The following is an 18,175-nucleotide window of genomic DNA, read 5'->3' on the forward strand; positions in this document are numbered from 1 at the left end:
CTAGGAAGAAAGTATGAGAAAAAAATTTGAAGAAGATAAAAATTACCAATGGTTAGATTTTATAGTTAACAAGTAGTTTAGTGTTCTAAAAGAAAAAAAAAAGAAAAAAATAATTAAAGTAAATTGACTGGAAGGGACGACGGATATCCTATAATTTTATATAAAAATATGTGTGACATGATCAATAATAGAATGTACATATATTTTATAATATGAAAACTGTACGTATGTTTTATAATTCGGAAACATTCACATTTATGTTGAACATTCTCTATGCATATCTATATGTACATAAAAGTGAGGTTGTGTGAGATTCGTTTTTCACAATCTCTATATTTGTTATGCCATACATACTCATGAAAATATGATGTCAATAATCCATTACACGTCCCACTTTGTTGCCAAAATATCTTCTTGGTCAGCATCCATTGCCCTTCTGCAACCTGTGTGACAATGCTGTCATTGTTTGGATCAATGAAATTGAGTGAATGGTCGATTAGTCGTCAGGTTTTAGTATGTGGGAATAGAACTGTTATTTCTGAAAATACTCAACATATCATCAGAAGTAAGGGATCTTTTTTAAAACGGGGGCCACATTTTTCATTAATGTTTTACGTAGTGCTTTTGGTACCGAAAGACTTTCAAACTTCGTATACTTATCTATTTTGTGTTATAGAACAGAAAAATATTTTTGTATTCGAATTTATTTCATGTAAAAAATTGTCTGATTTCGATAATTTCAACCAATCACTGACGTCCATTCAGCCGATATACATTAAGTGCCGACTACATAAACAAACGATTCTTCGTTTTATTTGCTTTTTTCATTTTAAATTTGCTTTAACCCTAACCCTAACCCTAACTCTAACCCTAGGGTTAGGGTTAGGGTTAATTGTTTCAGAATCGTTTGTTTATGTAGTCGGCACTTAATGTATATCGGCTGAATGGACGTCAGTGATTGGTTGAAATTACAGAAATACAACTTTAACATGGAATAATTTATAGATTTCTTTTTTTTTAAGAAGACTAAGAGAAAAAGATGTTTTATATGACACATTCTACCAGTGATCCAAGTTTCAAAGTGTTTCGTTAATGAAAAATGTGGCCCCCGTTTTAAAAAAGATCCGAAGTAAGTATCTGGTGCCTGTGGACACAACATATTGAAGGAATTCTTTATTCACTTTTTGAATCTATGGAATGTCACTGCCACCACTTTTTGCTTCTATTGCAATTTGCTTATACTTTTTAGAACTCTAAATTGCATGTTAACCAAGTTACAGAGGACTGACTAAAAGAAAACACCATAAAAGTCTATATATTATATTCCACACGTAGGTTTAATATGAAATTCACAATAAGGTTTCCATAAAAATGTACCATAAAAGATGCCACAGAAAAAACCCCATCAAAACAGAACGATTTTAAAGAATGAGTGAAAATATGAGCAAATAAAAATGCAAAATGAATTAAAATATAAAAATAACATGAATTAAAAAGTAAAAAATAGATTTATTTATTTAATTTTTTTTTTTTTTTACAAATCTCAAACATAAATCAATGTTACATTATAATTTTCCCAATCTCTCATCCAGAAGGAAGTTCATTGTGATTTTGATTTGTGTATTTTATGCTGAATGGTTTTTGTCCTTCAGCATTCAGTTTATTCTGTCAAATGAAATGCTTGTTTATTCACATTGTTTTGAAATAACCATGCATTATCTCATAGTTTTGTCTTTTCAATATGATTTAAAAAAAAAAAAAAAAAGAATGACATTGTGGCATAGGTGTGAGAAATTGGATCTGTTCCATTTGAATATATAAGTAGAATGGCTGGTTTAAATGTTAAAGGGTTAATACGGCAATATGACAGTAATTTAGAATCACCATCCATAAATATCAGTTAGTTCACTGTTATAAATAATCATTTGATTTTGCATTGGTTTTGTGTTAAGCAATGAGGTAAAATATTGAGTGCTGAATGTGTTTTTTTTTGTTGTTGTACGTTAAGTGCTAATGAATTGTAAGAAACAGTGAGATAACAGAAAAATATTCCTGTTAAGCTTTTTAATTGCTGCTTTCATTGAATTGGTAACCAACGAATGTTTTATAGATTCATTGCATAATATGTATGGTTATATCAACCAGTCATCGATTATTCAAAACAGCTCTAAAGATGAGACTTGATTACATCATGTAAATTGTATATGGAACTTTTCACATTCCTTATATCTGTTATTGTTAGTCTGCCTTTCTACTTTATATATATATATAATATAAGATAAAATCTTTATAAGAATTTATCAAGTAGTCAGCGTGGAAAAAACCTCATAATGAAAAAAACTCATCGTTTTTTTTTCCCCATAAATATATATAATTTATATAAGGGCATTAACTATATAGTAATGCCTCACGCTTAGAGGGACTAAATAAGTCAAAAACTACCAAAAAATAAGCAACATATTTACCAAAAGCGAGGAAATGCAGCTTTCAAAATTAATCTCTTAAAAACATTTAACTTAACGCTAAACCACTGGTTTCTCAATCAATACAGCAAAACTGTGAAGTAAGCTGCATCTTTTGTTCATCAGTACATAAATTACATATATATATATATATATATATATATATATATATATATATATATATAACTACACACATGGCGTTGGTAATTTCTGTTCCCTCTTTGGACTTTTCCCTTTCTCCTTCCCGATGAAGAGCTATGCTTGAAATGTCAAAAACTGTCTCTTTTTATTGAGCATCAAACTAATACATTCTTTATGCATGTCCTCGTGTTGTTTGTTATTGTTAATTTTGTTGTTTGTTTATTTGAATTGACTATGTATGTGTGTATATATATATATATATATATATATATATATATATATATATATACATACATACATTCGCCATGATAGATCGCTGACCACTACACACATTTTTTTTCTCTCCTTGTTTCTTTCCATGTTCCTTTCTGTAGAAGAGCATTGGCTCAAAACTTTAAAGACTTCCTCAATTCCCGAGAGTTATACTAATACATCTATTTGTTTTCGACACCACCTGTCTTCGTCTGTTGTTTTTTTGTGAATTCTCCCAATATATATATATATATATATATATATATATATATATATATAGGTGCAGGCATGGGTATATGGTTAAGAATTTCACATAGCAACCATGTGATTTCATGTTCAACCCCACTGCATAGCACTGGAGTAAGTGACTTGTATGATAATCTCAGACTGCCCAATGTCTTGTGAGTGAATTTAATAGATGGTGTTTGTGTGGAAGCTTGTTGTGGATATGTGTGTGTGTTTGTCCACCTACCACTTACAACCACTGTTCATTTATTTATGTTCGCGTAACTTAGCAGTCTTGCACAAGAGACCAACAGAATAAGTACAAAGTATCGATTTGTTCGAATAAACTGTTCAACGCAATGGTCAAGTATGGCCACATTCCAATGGCTGAAACAAGTAAAAGAATATACATGTATATTCTTTTTATATATATATATATATATATATATATATATATATATATATATATGCGAGTAAAAATAAATACAAAAAAGGTGGGTTTTTTTGTATGATTGTGTATAGAGGAATATATTATTTTGCTTAAAAGAGTTCCAACACTGTCTGTTTTTTATGTTTTATTTATATTCCTGCAGAACTAATGTGGGGTATAGAATATGGAATATACAATATATAATATGACATACAATATACAATATAAAATAAAATAAAATAAAAATGGATGGCACCATATTGTATATCATATTATATATTGTATATTCCATATTCTATACCCCACATTAGTTCTGCAGGAATATAAATAAAACATAAAAAACAGACAGTGTTGGAACTCTTTTAAGCAAAATAATATATATATATATATATATATATATATATATATATAGCTTTCATAAGTGATCCCTGATGCTATGTTTTTTAATTTGTTTTTAAATATCATCTTTTTATTTTTATTTTGAGTGAAAAAATATATTCAGTATCATGCCTGAATGAATAAATATATAAATAAATAAAGGCGTCCATAATCCATTTTGTTCAAGATGTTTTTGGGATACCGATTTCAGCACATTTTTGGTAAGATGGTAGTGTGTTAGGGTCATTTTCAGGGAAGAGGGTATCGTATGATGGTGGATTAGTTGAGCCAATGTACTCAATAACTGACAACGTGCTTGTATTATCTTCAATGTCTTCTAAATCTTCATCAGAATAGTTATTAAGTAACCGCTCTGTCATAGAAAAAACCAATGACCCCAAAAAACATGGTAGAACAAGAAAGAATATGATAAATATATAATTTCTAGTATTGTATTCTACTGTTAATGAAATAAACTCCCATTGTTTTGACAGAAATTGCAATAAAATATATTCGGATGATTGCATTTTCACTGGTATTTTAAAACAGTTGTTGTACTTTTTAATAGGAAAATTGCTTCCTTGAATTTTATACAATGTTCTTTTCAGGGAAATATCTGCCTTAATAAGTGATCCCTTTCCAATACTTCTGAAAACAATATAGTGCATATTAGCAGCTGGTTGTGACAACTTGAATTTCATGCAAGTAGAACCGATAGTAAAACGCTGCAAACACCGACTGCATCCTTTCTCCGATTCCCATTTCTCAAAGTTTTCTTTGCTTGTAATTAAACCAATCTCTGATAGTCCTTCACTACACAATCTCATTGATAAAGAAGAATTTTGTTGTAAATTTATGGGCCATATTTTCTCATTTTCTTCCTTCAAGATAAATCTAACTGTATAGTTGTGTTGGACTTGTGCTTTGTTAAGTTCAGGCTTCCTTGGTAAAACATAAGCTTTAATTTTGTTTCCTTTATAGCAAATTGATAAACTGGAGCAAAAGAGAGGCAGAATTGTGTCTACAACAGAAATATCTGATGGTAAGAGAACCATAGATCTTTTCTGGAAAACATAGCATCGCAAATAAAGTCCACCAGACAGAGACAGTATAATTATCAAAATCCAAATAACATATTTTTGTGCATTTGAAGAAATTCTTTTTAGGGAAAATAGACATCTAAAAATTTTTCTGGAAAGTGTATGAAGACAGCAAGCATTCTGAAATCTGTATTCTGGATTGTCTTCCAAGGTGTTCATGCTTAAGTCTTCAGTAAAGGTTCTCTCATTGGATTGCGATTCATTCTCATTCATGATGCTTTCCTGTTTAAAATAGAAATGACAAGAGGTTGTAGTGTTCATAACATTAAATATTGGTTTCAAATTTTCGCACAAGACTAGCAATTTCAGAGGCGGGATTAAATTGATTATATCAACCCTGAAAGGACGAAAGGCAAAGTGAACCTTGATTGAATTAGAACTTGGAACATAACTTACCTGCTCCTCCAAACTACGGATCTAGTGCCAAAATTTGAAATCAACATTTTTTTCTTTATTGCCCACAGGGGGCTAAATATAGAATGGACAAACAAGGACAAACAAAAGGATTAAGTCGATCACATCAATCCCAGTGTGTAACTGGTACTTATTTAATCAACTCTGAAAGGATGAAAGGCAAAGTTGACCTCAGTGGATTTGAACTCAGAATGGACAAAATGCTGCCAAGCATTTTTCCTGGCATGCTAATGATTTTGCTAGCTTACCTTAATAGAAATAGTAATGTTAACATAATGGTAGAGGGGCTCTGAAAGGGGTCTCAGGGAGTAGCGTCCCTGCCTTCCTGAGCTATTTTTCCACCACATTTCTTGAAAATCATGGTAGAGGCCTTGGTCTCAGGACCACTCATGTCTAGAAACTGAGTTTGGGGGTGAGCAAGGGCATGCTCCCCATAGAAAATCCAGCTCCAAAAAGGCTTCATGATAGCAAAGGAGAATGGGCACCAGCCAACCCAAAGGTTGGGGTGGGTTGATGTAATCAGCTTACCCACTCCTCCAAACTACTGATCTTGTGCCAAAATTTGAAATCAATATTTATTTCTTTATTGCTTACAGGGGGCTAAACATAGAGGGGACAAACAAGGACAGACAAACGGATTAAGTCGATTATATCGACCCCAGTGCGTAACTGGTACTTATTTAATCAACCCTGAAAAGATGAAAGGCAAAGTCAACCTTGGTGGATTTGAACTCAGAATGTAATGGCAGACAACTAAGCATTTCGCCTGGCGTGCTAATGATTCTGCCAGCTCGCCGCCCTTTGAAATCAATATTAACATAAAAGTAATGTTTATATTATTTGCATAATGAACAAAATCTTTTTAGTGGGAGAGAGAGGGAAAGAAAGAGAGAGAGGGAAAGAAAGAGAGAGAGAGTGAAGGAATGGAGGGAAACAACCTGTAGACTCGGTCCTCCAGAGTGTTGTTGTTGTTGGCACTCCGTCGCTTATGACGTTGAGGGTTCCAGTTGATCCGATCAACGGAACAGCCTGCTCGTGAAATTAACATGCAAGTGGCTGAGCACTCCACAGACACGTGTACCCTTAACGTAGTTCTTGGGGATATTCAGCGTGACACAGTGTGGCAAGGCTGACCCTTTGAATTACAGGCACAACAGAAACAGGAAGTAAGAGTGAGAGAAAGTTGTGGTGAAAGAGTACGGCAGGGTTCTCCATCATTCCCTGCCGGAGCCTCGTGTTTTCCCTCAATAAACACTCACGACGCCCGGTCTGGGAATCGAAACCGCGAGTCTGCTGCCCTAACCACTGGGCCATTGCGCCTCCACACCTCCAGAGTGTTACAACAGCACAAAACATAAATAAAGATAATGCCAACCGGAGGAGCTAAAGTCAATTAAAGAAACTCTATATTCCTAACTTGCAGTCTATGGATCCCTGACAGTCTGTAAAAGTAGTGATAGAAATCCATCAGCTAAGTTGAAAATTGTGAGGGGGCCACCAGTGTCAAATGTATAATCTGTTGCTTGATTTAACACTCCCAGTTAGTGCCATGGGTGCCTTTAACAAGGTCCATTCTGATGCAAATGTTCAGGCTATGTCTCCAGTTTGAAGATACCTTCATCCCTCCCACTTTCCTACCAGTCTCAGGGTCCTGTAAAGAAGTCATAGGCACTGCATTCCTCCTGACTGCAACAGAAAATAAAACGGTTTTTAATTTGCTGGAAGTGGCCTTCGTAGGATTTTCGAGCGAGATCGTTGCCAGTGCCCCTGGACTAGCTCTTGTGCGGGTGACACATAAAATACACCATTTTGAGCGTGGTCGTTGCCAGTACCGCCTGACTGGCCTTCATGCGGGTGACACATAAAAGCACCCACTACACTCTCGGAGTGGTTGGCGTTAGGAAGGGCATCCAGCTGTAGAAACTCTGCCAAATCAGATTGGAGTCTGGTGTTGCCATCCGGTTTCACCAGTCCTCAGTCAAATCGTCCTTGATTGGTGCTTTATTCGGCAATTTCCGTGAAAATTTTTTTATTTCTGTCATTTTTTTCAGTTGAATTGTTTATGTATATGTATTTTTTTTGTGTCTGTATGTAGGTGTTTATGTGTGTATATGTATATGTATACACATACACAAAAACTACATACAAACATAAGCGATTCAACTGAAAAGAATTAAAGAAATAAAAAATATTTTATGGATTGCCCTTTATTTTATTGACCCAGTAAAAACAAAAGACAAAGTTGACCTCTGGGTTTTAAACTGAAAATGTAAAGAGGTGAAACAAATACTGAAAAACAGTTTTTCTGACACTCCAATGATTCTGCCTGATTGGTGCCTTCATAGGCAGTAATAATATTCTTTCTATCATAGGCACAAGTCCTGAAATTTGTCTGTGGTGGTAGTGGTGGCTAGTTGATAAAAAATTGAATCTAGTACTCAACTGGTGCATATTTTGTTGATCGCAGAAGGAGGAAATGCAAAGGCGATCTTGGGCGGAATTTGAACTCAGAATGTAAAGAGCTGGGAGAAATGCTGCTAAGCAATTTTTCCGATGTGCTAATGACTCTGCCAGCTCGTTGCCTTATAACTAGTTATAATATAGGTTTCAAATTTTGGCAAGAGACCAGCAATTTCGGGGAGGGGGTGTTTAAACTGATTACATCGACCCCAGTGCTCAACTCGTACTTATTTAGAGACCCTGAACTGATGAAAAGGTGCAAAGTTGACCTGAATGACATTTGAACTCAGAACATAAAGTAGGAAGAAATGTCACTAAGCATTTGCCTGGCAAAATGCTTAATGGCATTTCATCTGTCTTTACGTTTTGAGTTCAAATTCCACCGAGATTGACTTTACTTTACATCTCTTTGAGGTCAATTAAATAAGAACCACATTATTTACATTTGACGGATATTTGTCCCCATCTTGTTTGTTGTTAACACATTTTGGTTGATATACCCTCCAGCCTTCATCAGGTGTCTTGGGGAAATTTCGCCTGGGTTCTCATTCCTAAGATATTTTGCAATGTTATTATTAAGTATCTAGAGAGAAAAGCTGAACATTAGAAGCATCAGTTGTGGTGTGCAAGAGAGACGATTGCGCTGGTATGGACATGTGGTGAGAATGGATGAGGATAGCTGCCTGAAAAAGTGCCACACCCTAACAGCTGAGGGAACCCGTGGAAGAGGTAGGCCCAGGAAGACCTGGGCTGAGGTGGTGAGGCAAGACCTTCGTACATTGGGCCTCACCGAGGCGATGACTACTGACCGAGACCGTTGCCAGTGCCCCTGGACTGGCTCTTGTGCGGGTGGCACATAAGATGCACCATTTTGAGCGTGGCCGTTGCCAGTACCGCCTGACTGGCTTCCGTAGGATTTTCGAGCGAGATCGTTGCCAGTGCCCCTGGACTGGCTTGTGCGAGTGGCACATAAAAGACACCATTTCAAGCGTGGCCGTTGCCAGTATCGCCTGACTGGCCTTCGTGCAGGTGACACGTAAAAGCACCTACTACACTCTCTGAGTGGTTGGCGTTAGGAAGGGCATCCAGCTGTAGAAACTCTGCCAAATTTAGATTGGAGCCTGGTGTTGCCATCCGGTTTCACCAGTCCTCAGTCAAATCGTCCAACCCATGCTAGCATAGAAAGCGGACGTTAAACGATGATGATGATGATGATGATGATGATGATTATTATTCAGGTCACTGCCTCGAATTGAACTCGGAATCTTGGGGTTAGTAGCCTGCACTATTAACCACTACACCATATGGCGTAGTGGTTAAGAGCGCAGGCTACTAACCCCAAGATTCCGAGTTCGATTCCAGGCAGTGACCTGAATAATAATAATAATAACATCGAAAAATATCTTAGGAATGAGAACCCAGGTTCGAAATTTCCCCAAGACACCTGAAGAAGGCTGGTGGATATATCAGCTGAAACAGTATGTTAACAACAAACAAGATGAGGACAAATATCCGTCAAATGTAAATATGTACATAATTCCTCATCTCTTAAATAAAGAACTGTATTAAATAAATAGCAGTTGAATATCAAGGTCACTGGCTCGGGAACGAAATTTGCAAACCCAGGCCTCAAATTTTTTACAAATAAGGTCATGTTTTATTTATTCATTTATTTATGTTCTTTGAGAAGAAACCTAATTCAAGGTACTTTTTACAGATCACTTTTAACTCACTGTCTTCTAAACCTGAGAAAAGTATGTAGGGGTGTAAATTTTGATTTTGCACTCCACAAAAATTTTAGGGGGTGCAAGTGCACCCCCTGTTCCCGGCCCACGACCAGGGTCAATGTAACTGACTTAACCTCTTCCCTTGAAATTGCTGGCATCGTGCCAAAATCTGGGCTTTTCCAATGCCTTAGCCTCACCATCACTTGCGGTAATGCTGCAAGCGTGCTGATCGGCTTCGGCAGGTTATGAGTATTTTTGCCAAATTTGTGGCGGTGTATTGAACAGATTTTCACCAAATTTGGCAAAAATATTCATAACCCTAACCCTAACTCTAAAACCCGAACCCTAAAGCTAAAACCAGTACAAACGCACGAACGATGTCATAAATTACAGTACCACCGATAGTTGTTGTTGACAAACAACGGCACTAATTTTATTCAAGGGAAAAGATCCCATTACACCGCACAACGTTTTGTTGACAATCCATAGCAGTAACTGTTTTCACCTCAATAGACGTCAGTGATTGGTTGAAACTACCAAAATACGACAACTTTTAACATGAAATAACTTCGAATATAAAAATTTTTCTCTGTTCTATAAGACAAAATATACAAGTATACAAAGTTTGAAAGTGTTTTGGTAGAAAACACACTAAATAAAACATAAATAAAATATGGTGCCTGCCAAATCAGACAGATTCAAATGTTATAAAACGACAATGTTCTAAAAGATGTACATTTAGATAGAAATAAAAAAAACAAAAACAATATTAAGTACAAAATTGGGGACAACTTTTACAGTAAAGTATTCATTTAAGACTTGTTCTTGACGCAATTCATATTCTCAATTGTAACGACAATACAATACTTATAGATAAAGCATGAATAAATTAGTTTTGTCTGCTCTATTTAAAGCTGGTGGAACTGGGCTAGTTGTAGGTGAGTGACTTTGCTATTGAAAGACTCAGTGCTGAATACAGAACGAATCGTTGCCCCTTCGGGTGTTTTTGCTGACTGGCACTATTTTGACTTAATTCAAAGCAGTAAAATTATTTCATTCAAATCTCTAACCTCCGCACGGCAGACTGTTTGGGCAGAAGTATCAAATGATACGGATATTCATTTAAAAGAAAACAGATATTTTCAATTGAATTAAAACTACAGCAATAAAAATAAACAATTAGCAAGGTTCTACTTACTGTTATTGATCCTCTGAGATGTTTGGTGTAATTTTTGTATAGATTGTTCTAGATGTTTATAATCAAATTATGTTTTAGTTTAAATGCAGGTTAAATTCTCGGTAAATTTTTACCAAGTTTTCTTGGTGACCTTGAGACGATGTTATAAATTTGTAATGTAGTCACACAAAAAAAAAAAAAGGCGTGTTGAAATATCTAAAATAGCTTTCAGCTGACTGTTTTATTTTCTCTCCTGGTGTTCGGTTATAAATGAAATATACTTGATCACATGAATTTGATTGGAGGAGAAAAAAAATATACAGAAGAACTTTTCATGACATTACGATTTACGCCGAAATATAATTTGTCACAATAAATCACAAGAAAATCAAATAGGAAAAAAACAAAAACTTCCCCACTAAAGCAAAAATAACTTGCCAAACAAATAAAGTTTAACGTGGTTCAAGGGAAAGATAAATATATGTGTGGTTTTTGTATTTTCCAGAATATCAAGTTGAACCTGAATACTAAACCAAGGTCATGCGTCAGGGACAATAGTGGTTTGCAATATTGTTGTTTGTGATCAGTTTACAAACGTAGGAGTTAAAACGACGTTTATATATATTTAACACAAACAACAGCAGCAGCAGCAGCAGTTTCTAGAAAGCGCCCCTATTTCATTATTGTAAAATGGAAAAATACTCCTTTTTCCTTTCTTTTAATTTCATACATATTCAAAACAGTGTATATAAGTGAATTAACTCATTTAACTATAAGATTATTCATTAGATATACATTTATCTAGAATCTAATTTTATCTTTCTTTAATTAAAAAATTTTTTTTTCTGTAATTTTCCATGTTAACCTTGAACTAAAAGTGCGAAACTCTTATTCAGAAACACACACACACACACACACACACACACACACACACACACACACGCACGCACGCACGCACGCACACACACTCACGTACACACACACTCACGCACACACACACACACAACAAACCCTTCCCATAAGCAAAAGTATTTTTAAAATGCTTTGTCTGCAATTTACAATGCAGCGATCATGTGTATGTGTGTGTACGTTAGTGCAAGTATGTGTGTATGTACATATTATGTGTGTGTATATGTTTGTTAGTGTATGTGATAGTTTATGTATATGTGTGTGCCAGTGATGTGTCAGTATGTGTGCATGTGTTAGTGATATGTTTGTTAGTGTGTGCATGTATGTATGTATGTATGTATATATGTATATGGGAGAATATACGAAAAAACAACAACAGACGAGGACAGGTGGTCTAAGTAACAAAAGGATGTATTAGTATGACGCTCGGGAATACAGAAAGTCTTTGACGTTTCGAGCTACGCTCTTCAATGTCTGATAGTGTGCGTGTGCGTGTGTCTATGCTGAATTAATAAAGTTAATTAATTCTGAGATAGTGGTTAAGTTATCACGTGATGATCTGTCTTTGCTGACCAGGTACTGAACCCAGAATAACGTCATGGAATTTACAACCATTCTTCAGTAATCTTTATCTAAATGTCTTTGTCTAAATATCTTTGTCTTTAGGTAAAAAAAATGCTATGACTTCCCGTGCATCATCGATTGGGATAACTATCTAAGTATAGAAAAGCTATTTCTGTAAGCATGTATGTAATTATTCAAAAGCATGGTCATAGCATGCTAGCCTTCTTTTTAGAATTGATTAACCTTTGCAAATAAGGAATGATTTGTTCATCTGCCTTCTTGTAAAAAAGCTTATCTTAAATAAGTCTAGTTACTGTAGCTGTACATAACTACCATAGTGTCATTGCCGTTGATGGCAGGAATGTTGTTTAGCTTATGATTTCATTTGTTTGCAGTGTTAAAACATTGATCCTCCATGTTACTTGGAGAAGGTATCAGCAAAACGATCCCTAAGCATATTTTCTCCTGAAATTGTTTCATGAAAATGAAGTTTTCCAAGGGATTCCAGTTATCTGGCACCAGTAACAGTAAATCACTAAGAGCACCGTCTGAGCGTGATTGTTGCCAGAGCACCAGCTGTCTGGCTTTCGTGCCAGTGGCACGTAAATAGCACCATTTGAGCGTGACCATTACCAACGTCGCCTTCCTGGCACTTGTGCCAGTGGCACGTGAAAAGTCATTTGAGCGAGTTCGTTGCCAGTACAGCTGGACTGGCTCCTGTGCAGGTGGCACGTAAAATACATCATTTCGAGCATGGCTGTTGCCAGTACCTCCTGACTAGCCTTTGTGCTGGTGGCACATAAAAGCACCCACTACACTCTCTGAGTGGTTGGCATTAGGAAGAGCATCCAGCTGTAGAAACTCTGCCAAATCAGATTGGAGCCTGGTGTAGCCATCTGGTTTCACCAGTCCTCAGTCAAATCGTCCAACCCATGCTAGCATGGAAAGCGGACGTTAAACGACGATGATGATGATGATTTGTTTGCAGTGTTGAAGCGTTAAAACATTGATCCTCCACGTTACTTGGAGAAGGTATCAGCAAAACAATCCCTCAATGTAATTTCTCCTGAAATTGTTTCATGAAAATGAAGTTTTCCAATGGATTCCAATTATCTAATAACATGCCTTTAATTACTGATTAGATTAGTTTCAGTTCAATTAAAAAAAAAAAAAAGAAAAACTTAGTAAAGGTATGAATATTACAACACCCAATTTACTATTTACCAAAATAGAACCTTTATGGGGATGTTAACATGACATTCAGAAGCACAGTATATTCTATTCGAAGGTAAGACAACCTGTCTGATCCAGCCTACTATTGCCATATTGCTTTCATCTCTAATATTTCTAAGTTAATAGAGGCAAACATTAAAAATAACAAAATATTCCTACTTCAAATTTTGATGTCAACTTCAAATTTTTAAAAAATTATAATTGAAAAAAAAAAAAATACAAATCCAGAATTAGCAAATTTATTCCCTTGGTAGGTGAAATTTATTCCCTGGGAGTAAATTAACCCCAGCATGGGAGACCTTGAATTATACAGAATGTCAAATTTCTACATTTAGTTGGATTGTTGTTTCTTTCCCCGCTTTTAGTTTGAGATTCTTAACAATTCTACATGGTAGTGAGATGAAGGCCCTGAATGTAGAAGACATGTGAAGCTTAGAAAGGAATGAGACTAGTGTGTTCCACTGGATGTGTAATGTAAGTGTACATGTTCGACAGAGTGCCAGTGTTCTGTGAGAGAAGTTAGGCATAAGAGGAATTGGCTGCTTGTGCAAGAAAGAAGACTGAACTAGTTTGGTCATGTGATGGGGGTGGATGCTAACAGCTCCATGAAGAAGTGCTGATCTCTCAAAGTGGATGGAACATGTGGAAGTGGGAAACCCAGGAAGACATGGGATGCAATATTGAAGAACAACCTCAGGATGCTGAACCTTTCAGGCAAGACGACAAGCAACCGAGATACCTGGTGCCTGGTCATACTCTAGAAGGCACGTACACTGCAGCAAAAGTGCTAAGACCAATCCTGCTGGTGATGTAAAGCACCCAGGGAGGTGCCACATAAAAGCACCAATGTGGTGCCATGTAAAATCACCTGTGTGGCACCACATAAAAGCGCCCATGCAGTACCTCATAAAAGCATCCGTGCAGTACCAATAAAAACACCAGTGTTGTGTCACATAAAAGTGCCCATGTGGTGCCATGTAAAAGTACCCAGCACACTTTGTAAAGTGATTGGCTTTAGGAAGGGCATCTGACTGTAGAAACCATGCCAAATCAGAGTGGATTATGGTGCAGACCCCTAGCTTAACAGCTCTGGTCAAACTGTCCAACCCATGCCAGCATGGACAATAGACGTTAAATGACGATGATGATGGCAACAACGACAATGATGGTGATGGCAATGACGATGCCAACGATGATGACTGTCCCAAATCTGTCCTTAAATACAGAGGAGCACATATATACCTTGTAAAGAACCAGCAATTGTCCAGAACAGAAGTAATTTCTGGCTCTGCTGGAGAAGATTCTTAGGCTAAAAAACTATGGATTGACAGAACTGTAAGAATGTTTGACTGGGCACCTTGCCATATTTGTTCCAACATTTTATATTCTGAGTTCAAATTCCACCATGGCCTACTTGACTGGTAGACTTAAACCATCACCTTGAATGTCTTTAAAACAGAGTTCGATCTATTGCAAGTATTTAGGCCAGATTTCTGGTCGGAGGATATCTGGTCTGAACGCTTCCACCAGTCCCAACAGCCTTGTAAAGGGTCATGGATCTTTCTTTGAACTGGAACACAGTGAGAGAGAAAGAAGAACCACAGAGAGGGGGTGGAGTAGGAAATGCCATAAATAATAGAGTAGTTTTGCAACAAGTAATACAAGCGAAAAATTTAATACTAATGTATATTTTTGAGATGAGGAATTATGTACCTTATTTACAATGGATGGATAGGTGTCCTCACCTTGTTTGTTGTTACCACATTGTTTCAGCTAATGTACTTACTCTCTAGCCTTCATCAAGTGATCTGGTGAAATTTCAAACCCAACCCTTTATTTGACTAATGGGGTACTCTGTTCTCATTCCTAAGGTATTCTTTTTTGTTGATGTTATTTTTTTCTGTTGATATTATTTCCCAAGTCCCTGTCTGGGATTGAACTCAGAATCCTAGGGTTAGTAGCCCATGCTCTTATCCACTATGCCATATGTCTGCAGGCAATTATAGAGTGAATTTTGGGGCTTATAAACCTAATGTTTTATCTTTTCTTAATACCAGTTCCCATATTACATTCATACCTGCACTAGGTCTGCCTAGGAGGTTATTGTGTCCTAGCATATGTGTAGCCTCTTTTAATTTTTGTATTTTCCAGTGGTGTTCTCTGTCTATTACTTTAAACTTCATCCCACAGGGGTAGGTGGTCTCCATTTTACCATACAAGATTGGCTATACTCGATTTTTCAATATCCCCTTGTGTCATAGTTTTACGATGTTCTTCTACTGTGACATGAGGAGATATTGTGACATGAGGGGATAGATGTGACATGAGGGGATAAATGTGACATGAGGGGATAGATGTAACATGAGGGAATACTGAAAAATCAGGTATAGCCAATCGCATATGGAAAAATGGAGACGACCTTCCCCTGTGGGATGAAGTTAAAGTAATAGACAAATACAAAATAATACAAAAATTGAAATACAAAAATTAAAAGAGATAGCACATATGCTAGGACACAGTAACCTCCTAAGCAGACCTAGTACAGATATGAATGTAATACGGGAACCAGTATTAAGAAAAGATAAAATACTAAGTCAATAAGTCCCAAAATTCTCTCTATAATTGCCTACAGGCATATAGCATAGTGGATAAGACACGGGCTACTAATTCTTGGATTCTGAGTTCATTCCCAGGAAGGGACTTGAAAAATAATATCAACAAAAAAAAAAAAATAATAACATCTGCAAAGAAGAATACTTTAGGAATGAGAACAGAGTACCCCATTAGTCAAATAAAGGGTTGGGTTTGAAATTCCACCAGAACACCTGATGAAGGCTGGAGAGTACATCAGCCAAAATGTTGTCGTAACAACAAACAAGGTAAGGACACTCATCTGTCCATTGTAAATAATGTAACGAAAAATTTGTTTTAATTTTATTTTAACCTTTTAGCATTCATATTATTCTGTCAAATGTAATGCTTATTGATTCACATTATTTCAAATTAAACATGAATTATCTTCATGGTGTAATTACTTATTTTAGAATGACATTATAGAATAGGTGTGAGAGGCCAGATCTGGCCAGTTTTATCATAAAACTGGTAGAATATTCAAGCCAGATGTGGCTGATTTGAATGCTAAAGGGTTGAAATAGATATTTTTCTTTTGAAAATTAGTAATAAAAGTTAAATAAAAATTCTTTTATGTGTGCCATATTTCCTGATATTACCCATGGAGGCAAAAGTTTACCTCCAAAGTTACCTCTCATATGACGGCGACACTTTAGTTCCCTAATATTGCTTTTATTTTTTCTCATTACTTAATTCTTTCTTTCTATTTTTTTTCATGTCTTGCTAGTTACTTGGTAACCTCACTAATGCTGGTGTCATTTAAAAAGCACTAGTACACTCTGTAAAGTGGTTGGTATTAAGAAGGTTATCTATTCAGCTGTGGAGGCTGTGCCAAAGCTGACAGTGAAACTTGACACAGCTCTGCAGCTTTCCTGATCCTCTTAACCCCCTTAATACCAACCTTACTGAGACTGCCACTGGTTTAATGATGCAAATTTGATAATTTAAAATGAGCTAATTTAAAACCTTCCATCAAAATTTCATGTTAATTTTTGTTCTAAACATCAGCTTAGCAATAAAAACTTATTTTAACTAAATTCTTCAATATTTTCAAAATTAATTGAAAGAAAGGCAACCTCTTTCAATAAAGATATAACAAAAAGGTTGACCCCCTCCAACTCATGCCAGCATGGAAAATGGATGTCAAACGATGATGATGATGGTGATGACTATTTCCAGTTAACTAATTACACTAAATATATTAATACTATCTTAATTATTATTATATATTTTTTTTATGTAGACGGCATCTCTGAATTAAATATGTTTATTCGATGCCTCATTATTCTTCGTTTCATTTCTGCAGGGACCCATTTTCTCCTTTATATTATTTTTGAGATTGTTAAAATATAATACCAACCGCACATGCAGAGTTGAGATGAAATTCAATGAAATATTTGGTTTTTGACTAATAAGTCACAACATGTCAATATTTTTAGATCAAGGATCAGAACGTCCTGTCTTATTAAATCAAAACTTAAAGGCAAACATCATGGAAGAAAAAATAAATTTTCAGAAAGATGAGCCTCAATGCAGTTTCAGTATTTATTTGAGGCCATCTTAATTCACTTGTAGAGTCAATGCTCTTTGGAAAAAAAAAAAGTTGTCGTTCCCATTTCCTGTGTTTTTTAATAAATGGGATTTACATACTTGGTGGAACAAAATCATCAATATAGTAGTAGTAGTAGTAGTAGTAGTAGTTGCAGCAGTAGATGTATTTATTCTTAGTGGTTAGCACCTGGTCACCTCTGGTTGAGTAACTGGAATGAAACTTGAGTTGTGACTGTCCCATATTTTCATATCTGCAGGATTATTCTTTAATATGCCTCTCCTTTTTCAAGTTAATAGCATGCAACTTGAGGAATAATTGGTTGTTATAGATAGGCAGACTGAGTTACCACATACACACACACACACACACATGTACAAACAACCATGGGCTTCTTTCCACTACAATACTAATCTCATATTGCTGATTTTACTACTCAGTACATAAACCATCAGATTGCTAAATATCATAAATTTGGATGTAGAATGTGTTCAAATTATAGATGTTATGGTTAACATGACCA

General features: G+C 35.8%; 1 protein-coding gene across 2 annotated transcripts in view; it reads right to left on the minus strand.

The window, feature by feature from the left end:
* Window positions 1-3,945: 3,945 nt before the first annotated feature.
* The window catches only part of LOC106881168 (uncharacterized), a 31,729-nt gene continuing 17,499 nt past the window's right edge, over window positions 3,946-18,175 (minus strand). Inside the window, exons 1-2 of one of the 2 annotated variants that reach the window (XM_014931458.3) lie at window positions 10,788-11,365; window positions 3,946-5,210 (exon numbers count right to left, since the gene is read on the minus strand). In XM_014931458.3, coding sequence (XP_014786944.1) covers window positions 4,071-5,201 — 1,131 coding nt within the window. In that variant the 5' untranslated portion in view covers window positions 5,202-5,210; window positions 10,788-11,365 and the 3' untranslated portion in view covers window positions 3,946-4,070. Of the gene's footprint in view, window positions 5,211-10,787; window positions 11,366-18,175 lie in introns of those variants that run through there. The other variant, XM_089357666.1, reaches the window with a different exon arrangement.

Source organism: Octopus bimaculoides, chromosome 9 (genome assembly GCF_046866305.1).
Source record: "Octopus bimaculoides isolate indiv1 chromosome 9, ASM4686630v1, whole genome shotgun sequence".
Lineage (NCBI taxonomy): Eukaryota > Metazoa > Mollusca > Cephalopoda > Octopoda > Octopodidae > Octopus > Octopus bimaculoides.